Consider the following 12,724-nt stretch of genomic DNA (forward strand, 5'->3'; position numbering starts at 1 on the left):
AGATTTTGTATTTCCATAAGTGGGGTAAAACTATGGAATAATTTAAGTGTAGACATAAAAAATAGTACTAGAATTGATGAGTTTAAACATAAATATAAAGGTATGTGTCAATCAAGATATATGCAAGAACAGGTTTAATGATTAATTAGATGGAACATTGTGGGTGTGGTGTATGAATGTTAACACTTTGTAATAATTCTTTAGTATATTACTTGTGTGGTGTAGAAGATAATTTTAAGAATGTAATTATGTAAGAATGTTAACACTCTGTTATAATTTGTTTTAGTATTTTACTTGTGTGGTGAGGAACAGAATTATCTATGTAGAGATACTGCTTGCAAACCAATGATAAGGTGATGTCATGGGGTAGGACTGGATAAGTCTGACTTCTTCCTACTCCATTCAAGCATGTTCTAGGTATAAGCAAATTGATATTGGATTAGCATTTGTTGGATATGTGTAAAATTATGTGTGTTGACATATCAACTGTCTTTACATGCTTGAAAGAATAAATCAAATCAAATCAAATTCTGTTTTGGTTTTGGAGGTTATAGCTGGCATAGTTCATCTATGCAAAATATCATTGTGTAAAAAAAAAAGTAAACATTGTGTTTATATAACACATGCTGTGCTTCCCACAAGATGTGTGAATACTGTTGTCAGCACTTTCTTAGTTGCATACCTTCCCTCTTCATGTGTTTTGAATTAATTCTTATTGATTTTTTTTCTCTTTTACCGTTCTTCCTCCCACCCTTCATCCCGACTTCCTTCAGTCATGCCACGGTTCACAGAGCAAGTGGAGTCTGCAGTGGAAGCCTTGAGTGCAAACTCCTCACAACCTGTCGATGAAAATGAGTTCATCGATGCTTCCCGTTTGGTATATGATGGCATTCGCGACATTCGCAAGGCTGTCCTCATGATCAGAGTAAGTCAGACAGTTTTTACTACCTCTACAACTATAAGACACTGTTTTAAGATGAATTTTGGTGTCCCCTGTTTTTTTTTTTTTTTTTTTTTTAATGCTAACATATTCTCTTGCCCATTATGTAAAAAGTCTACATAGTGGGAGTTGTTTTTCATTGTGTTTTCCATTTTCAGGGCATAAACAAAGTTCATATGTTGGGAGTAATATGCCCCCCCCCCAAATCAGGATGTTTTGACATGTAGAGAAAGGTGTTTCTTTCATCATATTTAAGATGCTGTAATTCCCTGAAACCTACACAAACCCTATGTAAGGGTTAAAATGTATTAACCATGGGCAACACTAATTTGATGAACTTGAACATTCATGTAATCTACAACATTGTGAGAATCCTTTGTGTGTGTGTGTGTGTGTGTGTTTTTTACTGGGTGCATGTCATTTGTTGTCTTCAGGTGAATCTGAAGTCTGGTATGAACATCCTGTACTGGAGAACCACTGGCATCCTGGTGGGAGGGAAGATGGTCAAACCTGTGAATCTGACACTTTTCAGGACTGTCCTCCAGTCCTCAGAAGTAATGCTGGCCCACTTGAAGTTAGTATGCTCCTGATTTTTGGTCACAAATATATAAAGATAAGGCTTCGCACAGAGCCATATAGCTAGCCATTGGTCTTGTTTTAATGGTATTTGAGAAGCTGCATATGTGTGCTTTCCAAGAAGCCAGTGATTAAGTTGTTTCAAGCAAGAGTCGACCTAATTGACCAGACTTGCAATCTAGTGTAACAACAGCCTTAGTTGTCTGTGGGTTAATGGGCTTTGCTTGAGTTGAACTATAACTGAGACAGATGGTAGTGGTACCAGTACCACTGAACCATTACCTAATTGACTGACAATGAGCTGACAAAAACCCATTCCAGCTGCAAAGAAAAACCGATAGTTCTTAAGGCTTTATAGTGTAACTAGCTTAATTATGTGAAACTGCCAAATTTGAGTTCTTGTATATTAAGAGGTAAGTTGTTTATAATGCTTCTCATGTGTAACAGTAGCTAATTCTCTATTTGCTATGTTGAGTTACATTGTGCTGCTTGGTTGTATTATGCCATTTTCTATTATTTTCAGCACTCACCTTTTTTTTGAATGGCAATCATTAGTGTTGACAGCACATTTTGTATTGACAGCGGTGCTCCAAAATGGCACCTGGGCTCTTATTACTAATGCTTCTCAGACATGCACAAAAAAACAAATGAGAGAGGGGCTGTTATGCTGTATTTGCATTTCAATAAGCAATTGATTTAAGATGAAACTTTTAATTAGCACTTTTTATTTGGATTGCAAGCCACAGAACTACATTCCGTTTCCCATCTGCCCCAGCTCCACTCTTGTTATCTGTATTGATTAAGCTGTTAACACTGGGCCTGTGGGGCAGGTGGAACACTACTTCATAGATGTGTGTGTGCAGGTGTGTTTAAAATAATGGAGGATTTATGAAAAACCTTGCTTGCTTATAATTAATCCATCAGACCCATTCTGCCATTAAATGAGAGCAGAAGAAAGTGATGAAATTCAGCTCTGACTTGATACATCATCTGAAAAGAAAAATGATCCTGTTCCCCTGCATTTGGCAAGATTTCGTGATAAGGTGTGAGAGGTAATAATCACAGGTTTTGTGGTGATTATTTGAGAAGAAATGGCTCTGATGCTTAGCTAAGTACTTAAGGAAATTCCAGCACAGCAGTTTCCTCAAGCTTATTCTTAATTGCTGTTGTTTGTAATGAAATTAGATACCATTCAAAAACATTAATTTCTATCTATAAGATCCCTTTTCTTCACCAAACTGTCCTTCAGTGCCATAGTTTACATGTGAAACTGGTCATGTTCAGCTCCAAGTCTAAAAAAAAATGTGAATTATTGCAAATCAGCTTGAGAGAACTATGAACCAGATTCTCTAAAGGGCATGCACACACACAAACACAACCACACCCTCTGTTTTTTCCATAAACCCTCACGCATATGTGACACAGTGGCCTACTCTTAAATCACAACAGACAAGTGTGTGGTTGGGGCTACTAAAGATAGACAAGTTTTTAACCTCTGTAAGCGGTGCACATGCAGCCTATGACATCCCCTTGGATATTTGACAGGCGGACAGAACCCTCTCACATTGGAGGCATCAGAGAATATGCCTCCCAGTCATCAAACTGTCTCAGAGTCAGGGCACTGCTGACAGTGAGATACAGGGGGCAGCTGTCTTTACCTTATGATTTGTGCAGTGTGTTGTGGCCCAAGGTGATTTTGCCAACTCTGCCCTAAAGAAATAGCTGCTCTACTCACAGAAGCTATGAGCAGAATGTCACAAAAAGGACAATCATGGGGGATTTCACTGTTGAACTGTCCAGTCCTTATTTACGGCAGCTGACAAAACTAGTGGAAAGGCTGACTTTCTAAGTTTGCCACGATACTGTAGTTTTTCCTCTATTCCTGTCTTCTCTTAGGCATTGCACTTCAAATACCGTTTGGTTATATGTGCCCCAGGGGTGATGACATGTAACGTGGAGTATTTTAGCCTCCTAAAACAGTGGATATGCTGGAATCTACAAAGTTAAATATGAAAATATTTATTTTGCCAAAGCATAAGAAACCTTTACTATGACTACAGTACTACCTTGATAAAACACTTCTTTATTACACTGAAGGCTCTTCTCTGCAGTAGTTTCCCATTGGGTGCCCGCCATAAGCTGTTGTTTCTGAACCTCCTACATTCACCGGTTATCAGTTCAGCCCCATTTAACAGTATTGTGTAAGATGCCTATGAGTCACTATAGCTTTGTATCTGAAACTACACCCCTGTTCCCTTGAGAACAAGAGAATCTCTACATTCCACAAAGCAGTGTAAAGTTGTTCAGAGACCTTCAGCTATTTTTAGATGTGAGGGCTCCAAATCCATTATAGAATGGAGGTATTGAGACAGCTGGATAAGCTCAAGTGACATTGGCATGATAGTGCACTTTTATCTGTTCACATCATCTTCCCTGTGCCCATTTCACTACCATATACATTTGCCACTCATTATTTTATTGTACTGTCAGCATGACTTGTTAAGATTGCTTATGGTTTGTTTTGAATTCAAAGCAAAGCAAATGGTAGAGGTGAAGGATCATAGATGACGTAGCAACACTCTAGAAAAACAGTTCATGCCTCACCTACCTTCCCAAAGATAGCAGCAATGGATGGGTCTTTGAAGCGGTTTCCTCTGTTCCATAAAATCTCATTCCCTCTCAAAATGCACAGGCAGCACATTACAGTTGATTTACAAATACATTTAGTGACTACAGTGTCTTTGTAGCTAGCTATGGGGAATAAGACATTTATCTGACATTACTCTGGCTGGCAGAACCAAGGCATTTCTCATTGATAGTAAGACATTTGGTTATTTAATAGTGCTCAAAAGGCTGTAGTAGGGCAGTGTTATTTTGTTGTCAGCTCACAACAATTATTTTTCTTGTCCCATTCTCCTTTTTTTATGCTTTTCCTTGTTGCTTCTGCCTACCCTGTACATTTGCCTCGATCTGTTCCAACTCATTTGATCTTCCTTTGCCCCTTTCTCCTTTTCTTTTGTCCCATTACAGACTCCAGAGGAGTTGGATGACTCTGACTTTGAGACTGAGGACTTTGATGTTCGCAGCAGGACCAGCGTACAGACCGAGGATGACCAGCTTATTGCTGGCCAGAGTGCACGAGTAAGTTGTACATTGCTTCTGGTAATATTTACAGACATTCCTGAGTCTGATTTCCTGCCGCTAAAATCTTTAAATGCCATATGTAAATTCATTTGACATATTTGTCAATGCAGTAGATGAAAAGTGTAATCACTTGCCTGATAATTTTAAAATACCGCATACACATTTTGATATTTACAAGGCTGGAGTATCATTTGTCATTTTTTTACTTGTTGCAATAGAGATTTATTTATGGTCCTTTTAAACAGTATGCTCGTTGTTGTCCCAGCCACTATGGTTATTTCAAAACATCCTGCCATCATATTACTCTTGACTGGTTATGCCTATCTTCTGTGGAATCTACAGAGATAATGTGACTCAAGCATTTGTAGTTTATCTTTATTGTGTTTCACTGTACTGAAAATCTTGCTACCTGCAGTTTAAAGACATGCACATCAAGTGAGTTTGAGTTTAAAGAATACTTTAGGCAGACAAATACTTAAGCCTCTAGCCCTATAACAGGCTGGTGATCTTTCCATGATGTCGTCTTTCCTTCTGTCTGTCATGTTGTGACAGGCTTCAGGCCGTATGACTCTGAATAGCCATAGGAGGCTAAATGCTCTGAGTTAGTCTTTTGCATATTGCAGTCTTTTAGAATTATGTCAATTATCCATGCCATCTGTTTCTCCAAAATCATGCCCTAGTCTGAACTAGTGAATTTATGTCAGAGGTTGATATGTTGAATGTTCAGGTCAGACTTTTCAAGCACTCAGTAGGCCCCCTGAAAAGACTCAACATCTGCCGTCATTTGACCTTTTCAGAGAAGATGTTAAAGTGTGAATCCAAGCTCTTGTGTTCTTGGATTGCTTCTTTGTCTGTCCCTTTGTCTTGAGTGGTTATATAATATGATACAGTAGGCACCTGTCCAACACTGTCAGTTGTATCTGTGGTTTTAGTTCATTTTAGGCTCGTACTTGACTGAAACTTGAGACTAACCACCTTAATGACTTGAAGAATACAGATTAATAAGATAATCTCAAAAGTCTTTAATGGTGGAGTGATCTATAAGTATGTTTCCATGTTTTTGTTCATTGAGGATTACCAGACTGTTGTTTTGTTAGGGGCTTTTCATCTTTGAACTTCCTTGAATGGCTTTACGGAAGCCTAGGTGACTCTAGAGGGAGCGTTCTATTTACCAGTAATGGAATGAACGCTCTTGCAATGATATTCGATTAGCTGCTCTTAAGTATCTGCCCACTTTGGCCTCATTCCATTAATTCATTGAATGTCTGATTGCCTATTTGGAATCTGCCCTTTAACCACCCAACCTAAGAGGATGGATAGAAATGGTGCTAAATGCATTAGCACATGATATTAAGTACTGGTAAAGAAATGCTCTTATATTGATCTTCTTATATTGATCTTGGTCTGAAGCACCAATTACAATAGACATATATTTTTCCTGGAGATGTTATACATTACTTAATAGTGTTGAACCCAGTTAAAAAAAAATGTATTTCCACTTAACTTGAGCCAGTCAGAGATATTCTGATCCTGGAGTATTGACATTTTTTTTTATGGAGTAGACATTGCAGTCCACGTAGGCATTTTCAGCCTGAACATATAAGACTGCCTACTTTCCATTTCTCCGCAATCGTTCCAAAACAGGTGACTGTCCTAATAAATACACATTCACTGGTTACTTACTAGGTACACCTGTAAAATCTAACGTGTTCCAGTACAGCAGCTCAGGCTAGGTTCTGTCCCTACATAGAACATTTTATTATGTTTATTGTTGTGCTTTAGTGTGCAGTGGTTTTTGACTACATTATATTGAGAGGTGTTTCTAATGTTCTGGACACCCCGTTTACAAATATGGAGGGGAGAATATCAAACACATTTGAATATAATGAGGTCCCATACAACATGACCACTGTAATCCTTGTAATAAACATATGGTTAAACTGCCCCCTCTCAAAATGTTTTAACAAAAACTGAACATTTTAAGAGGCACAGTAGACTGCATTAGACTTTATAGATGTACCAAATATAAGCACAATTATTTAAGCATATGTCAAATTTATGAAGTTATACTAGGAGCACAGAATTGGAGTATGCCTATAGTACCACAGTTGTTCGTGCCCTTGCAGGGTAGGAAGACACTTGTGTATCCTTTGAAACCACAAGGAATGGTGTAAAATGAAATTCTCTGTAGACACAAAAATGGCCTCAGTAAGAGTATGTTGGGGTTTAGTGTGCTTAACCCTCTATGCTTTCCATCATTCCTCCTTTAGGCTATCATGGCCCAGTTGCCCCAGGAGCAGAAGGCGAAGATTGCAGAACAGGTGGCTAGCTTCCAGGAAGAGAAGAGCAAGCTGGATGCTGAGGTGTCCAAGTGGGATGACAGTGGCAATGACATCATTGTGTTGGCTAAGCAGATGTGCATGATCATGATGGAGATGACAGACTTTACCAGGTGAGTTTGAACTGACAGCTTGGCTCACCATCTGAACCAGTTTTCTTCCCTAGCAAGTGATGGCCAATTTCATAATTGTAGATATTTTTCTGGCATCTGACTGCGCATCTGAATAAATGGTTTGTAATATGCAAACACATTTTAAATAATTCCTTTGACTGAGGATATCCGTCAGCCAGACTTTGTAAACTTAATGTGTCATTGAGTGTTCATAATACTTTCTTCCTTCATAGGGCCTATATGCATAGGTCGTCCCAACTTCTCATCACAGTAACATGCTAATAATTATTGAATTCACAAGGAAAATGCCACCAATACAGATTGCAAGTTTAAGTCAAGCCTGTGTGAAATACTGTCACCCAGCAGGCCTGTTTAATATTATTACTCATGGATCAATGCTCTTCATTTTTCTTAAACAGCACTGTAGGTAGGATTTTCTTCTTGCTCATTTCTCTGCCCTTTCCGAATCTTAATATGCACAACCTTTAGCAGCGTGTTGAATCCCCCAGTGGACATGATATTGATAAACCAGAGTTTTGGGAGCTTCAGAAAAATTACAGTAATGATGGAGTCCAGAAACCTTCTGTATGTGAATGTGACAGAAGCTACTGTAAACTTATCAGCAAATCATATGAGAATCCCTGCCATATTCTGTGTAGATGATGGCGTACTCGCACATGTGCACATGATATTGGAATTTGGCTGGGTCTGGTAATGTTGGCACTTTTCTGATTTGGGTTGAACAGCATTTCTACCTCTGTGTGGTCGTCTAGCTCAGTGGTCCCCAACCTTTTTATCACTACGGACCGGTCAACTCTTGACAATTTTACCGCGGCCCGGGGGGGGGGTACGTAGATTGTTTATATTGTAAATATAATAATAAATGTGAATTCACTGTGTACTTGTATGCAACTTTATTAGCAGCTTCCTCGTAACATTGCGCCAACAACATAACATGAGTATAACATCAAAGTCTCAGTTTTCAGTGCTGTGGTGGCGATCTCAGGGTATTCTGTCATGACTTTAATCCAGAACACCGACAGAGTTGTTGTCTCGAACATACTTTTAAGGCCGCCGTCATTTGCGATCTCCAGCAGTTGATCTTCTTGTTGCACAGACCTGCTGGATTCACCTGGTTTGTTGACAAATGGGTTGCGGATCCATTCCTTGGCAGTTCGTGGGTCCTTTGTGGTTGGGAAGTAGCGCTCGAGCTCTTTTAAAAGCAAAGACAGGTGATCGTGCACCAGCTGGGAGAGTGAAGGCTCAGGCTCAGTCTCACCCAAAATCCCCGCTAATGTTTGAAACATGTCCAAAATGCCTCTGTTGACGCGCCGTCCCCACAAATCCAGTTTGGCTTTAAATGCAGCTACTTTATCTGTCAACTTGAAGACAGTTGTCATTTTCCCCTGAAGTGACAGATTGAGTTCATTGAGCAGGCTGAATATGTCGCACAAGTAAGCCAGTTTTGGCGCTCAAGTGACCGAGATGTAACCGAGAGAATGCGGTCATTTTTCAAAATAAAAGATTGTTCAGACTCAGATAATAAATAAAACGGAAATAATTAATGATTTCTTGTGCGGCCTGGTACCAATTGATCCACGGACCGGTACCGGTCCGCGGCCCGGGGGTTGGGGACCACTGGTCTAGCTCACATGGTCTGAACATATTTGTGTGTTGGTATGTGTGGAGGATGTGCGGGGACATGTTAAATGGTTGACTGTTTGTATGACTGTCTTTGAATGTTCAAGAGAATTACTCAGAGGACATTTTGTACCTAACTGAGTCATATCCTTAATGACAATGAAATGCTTCCTCTATTTTTGTCTAGGGGATGGATCAAGGATCCTGTCTCCTTGGCCAAATAAGCACAATACTGCAAAGCTGTAGACCCATTTAACATACTAATACAGCCAGGATTTGACAGACTTTACACAGGATCCTGCATTTCTTCTTCTTATTCAGGGGGAAAAAAACTTTTTTGCCTTTGGTATTACATCCACCGTAGACACGGATGTAAATGAAAATCACGATGCTGCTATTATCTCAAGAGTGTCATCCATGTTTTTTATTAGAATGGTGTCAGCTGTGTGTATGTGTGTCTCTGTGTACACTTTACCATTCAAAAGTTAGTCACTCAACAGTCAAACACACTTGTGGCATTTTTTCTGCTGTTGAAATTAAACATTGTTCAGATAGCTAGCACTGTTAAAGAAGACCCCGCAAATGTGTTGGACACTGTCCATGGATTGGATTCCACTCCATGTGTGCGCATATATATATATAATATGTGTTTCTGAGGGACCAAGTTAATATCTGTCAAGCTGAATATTTGTCTTTGTTTTATGCCTCCATTCTCACGTGTGGCAGTAGCACAAGGAAGGTCAGTAGCTGGCTAATTTAGCCCATGCCCAAATTATTGCTCCCTTAACCTTGAGTTGGCACAAAGCCCTGCCAGGACTGATGCTGAGTGGACCTCTCTCCTGACAAATCTGCAGTGAGTGAGAGAGATTCTTGTTGACTCCTGCATTGCTCATGGCTACATGGTGGCTCTCACAAATAAATTGTTTAGTTTGGAAACATACGACATATTTGGGAGCCACCTGTCTTAGAGCATTCTGTGCTGTGGAGGACTCGGCCCAAAGTGGGTTACACCCATCCGAAAGCCTGCACCTGTAAGTCCAGAGCCCCTTCTCTGTGTACTGTATAATTCCACTATGAACATTTTAAAAGTGTCCTCATGTCCAAAGTTCCTCTCTTGTCTATCTTCACAGCCTCTGTGTTTGTGCTTTGTGCATTATTTGGCCAAGGAAATAGTAGCTGGCCTTTATTTTTTGGGACAAAAGCAAGAGATATTTTTATGAAGGAGATCAGTGGCTAAGGAGAAGTTGGTTGTTGATGTTTTTATGCATTGTGAAGTGTTTTTTATGTGGGGCAATCTAAAGCATTATACTAGCAATGCTGTTAAAATCACTTCATGCAGGCTTTTTTCCTGAACCATCACAATGCCTCCTGCTCTGTCTCCAGGGGCTGACTTGTCCCCAGAGAGCTTCCAGCACTGCTCTGATGTGTGGCCTCTTCCACTAGGACCCTGACTTGCTTTACAGCAGAGCAGCGGAGGGAGAGCAAGAGAGGGGAAAAGCTGGAGATGGGAGGGGAGGGAAGAGGAAGCGAGAGAACAGAACACAAAATTCCATCTGTTCTGGGTTGGATGGCTCATTTTTTAGCCTAGAGTGAGCAGCTTTGAATCCAATTTGTGCCTCTTGCCAACTGTGTCCCAGAGTCCCTTGTGGGGGCAGAAAAAATGGCAAATGGCTGCTTTACAGTGGGTCAGGTCAGGGCTGTACTGACCCATGTAAGGGCTGGCTTCGTTTGGCTCACAAAGGGTCAAGGATAGATGTATTATACTAGGATAGGGACTTTGAATTGAACTGTACTCTCTCCTCTCCACCTTAATTCCTGTCATTCTCTTGGCTTTTCTTAATCCCATACCTTGATGAGAATCACCATGCAAATGAAGAGCTGCTGTATCAATTGAAATTGTATTTTCAATACACATCACAAATTTGCCTGAAAGGGGCTTTACAATCTGTACAACATGCTCTGTTTTTAGTGCTTTTGAGGGCAACTAAGATTTCTTCAACAAACATGATACCAGTACAGTTTGCTTCTCAGCCTTTTTATAAAGTCTTCAAAGCTGCTTCAATAAAAGATGCCAAAGAACTGAGAATTTCTGTTGGGACAGAAAGCAAGTGACTAGCAACCAATGTAATGTGATGTGCTTATTATCATGATATTTTGTCTGTTATATGCTAAAATTTCAGGATGAAAAAAGAACACCCTTTTTTGTAAGAGGGTGTTAAATTCTAAACATCCCATTCTGGTCTCAGCTGTGAGAGTGAAGGCTGGCTTCTCTGCATTTAATGGGTTATAAAATATCCTCAGCTCTGACTGATCAATGGTGCTGCATTGTGTTAGTATTTTGTGTGTGGAATCATTTTTGCACCAGCGTACACATGAAATTCCCTGAACTACTCCTATAAGTCATGCTTCTCTATCCATACTTGCCTCCGACCACAAAACAACCTTGCCAAACAAACAGCCGCTCCATGACTGAGATGCTACTCCTGCATATTGAATGAGGCTGCAGTAGATCAGAAGCATTGACTGATCTTTCCACTTTTTCTCCCCAGGGGGAAAGGGCCGCTGAAGAATACGTCTGATGTCATCAGCGCTGCCAAGAAAATTGCAGAGGCAGGATCAAGAATGGACAAGTTGGGTCGCACCATCGCTGACAGTGTAAGTCGTTACTGAACCTCCATTCCCAAGGGGCCATTGTAGACTATACCTTTGTGCTAGCAATTCCAATTTATAACTGCGGTCATAACATTCCATATGAAAACTGTCAACACCTGAAAATTAACAGCAATTGCAGTAGTACAAAGGACAAACAAAGAAAAGTACAAATTTTTTCAAGCAGAAACATTTTAGCACAGTTATTACAACATAACTCAAATGTCATGGCTACTGCACAGGGGGATGAAATGAAAGTTGCTAAATGAGACACTTCAAATTAAGTAATTTCCTTTGTAAATCTGCTCCAGTATCATCAATAGGGGTCCAATGGGGTAGGAAACTCAGTTTGGTTCAGATCACAGATTTGGAGTCACGGATCGGATCATTTTTCGGATCACAAAACATCAATAACAACAAAAAATGTCAAATTTCAGCAACATCTTAAAATATTCAATGATCAGTTGTTAAATTAACCTCACCAAGTAGTTTGTTCTTAAACTTGACCAAGTAGTTTCTGAGCCTAAACATAATGAAACAGCTGTTTCATAATTATAATGGTTTGACTGTTTCCATGATGATGAAAGTCTGTAAAGCTTGCCGGTGTGCCGTTTGTTGTCATTAATGTTGTCCTGAACACACAACTGCAAATTGAGATTTAGGGAATTATTACTTTAAAAAGTAACAGCGGTGTTAAAACCATATTTCATTCTATGATGGTGAAATTTAGCAGTTAATCTGCGTTTAACAGAAATACTCATGGCCTTGATTTCCTCTTCCTCACTCCAGTGGGTCACTTCCTGAATTGAACTTGTTTAAAAAGGTAAATGGACTGGGATTACATAGGTACGGTTGTGTTAACCTTACCTATGTATATCTATATGCACAGTAGCTTGCTTGTTCACTGGTCATAAGTTGGCAAAGTAAGTTATATTAAGGTGAGTGCATGCAAGCAGAAATTCCTAGAAAATTACTGGGAGAGATGACCATGCATTCTGCACTAGTCTCCAGTACTGATATTGTCACCAGTCATCAGTGATCTGAAGGTTAATAACTTTACACATCCATCCATCCATCCATCCATCCATTTTCTTCCGCTTATCCGGGACCGGGTTGCGGGGGCAGCAGTCTAAGCAAAGATGCCCAGACTTCTCTCTCTCCAGACACTTCCTCCAGCTCCTCCGGGGGAATGCAGAGGCGTTCCCAGGCCAGCCGAGAGACATAGTCCCTCCAGCGTGTCCTGGGCATTCCCCGGGGCCTCCTCCCGGTGGGACATGCCCGGAACACCTCCCTAGGAAGGCGCCCAGGAGGCATCCGAAACA

The 12,724-nt window shown here is 40.2% G+C and overlaps 1 protein-coding gene across 1 annotated transcript in view; it reads left to right on the top strand.

The window, feature by feature from the left end:
- ctnna1 (catenin (cadherin-associated protein), alpha 1) overlaps positions 1 to 12,724 on the top strand; it is an 88,642-nt gene that overhangs the window by 62,713 nt on the left and 13,205 nt on the right. The window contains exons 13-16 of the mRNA XM_020596390.1: positions 774 to 925; positions 4,547 to 4,657; positions 6,931 to 7,112; positions 11,303 to 11,408. Of these exons, the coding sequence (XP_020452046.1) occupies positions 774 to 925; positions 4,547 to 4,657; positions 6,931 to 7,112; positions 11,303 to 11,408 (551 nt within the window). The remainder of the gene's footprint in view (positions 1 to 773; positions 926 to 4,546; positions 4,658 to 6,930; positions 7,113 to 11,302; positions 11,409 to 12,724) is intronic.

Source organism: Monopterus albus, unplaced genomic scaffold (assembly GCF_001952655.1).
Source record: "Monopterus albus unplaced genomic scaffold, M_albus_1.0 scaffold2.1, whole genome shotgun sequence".
In the NCBI taxonomy this organism is placed as follows: Eukaryota; Metazoa; Chordata; class Actinopteri; order Synbranchiformes; family Synbranchidae; genus Monopterus; species Monopterus albus.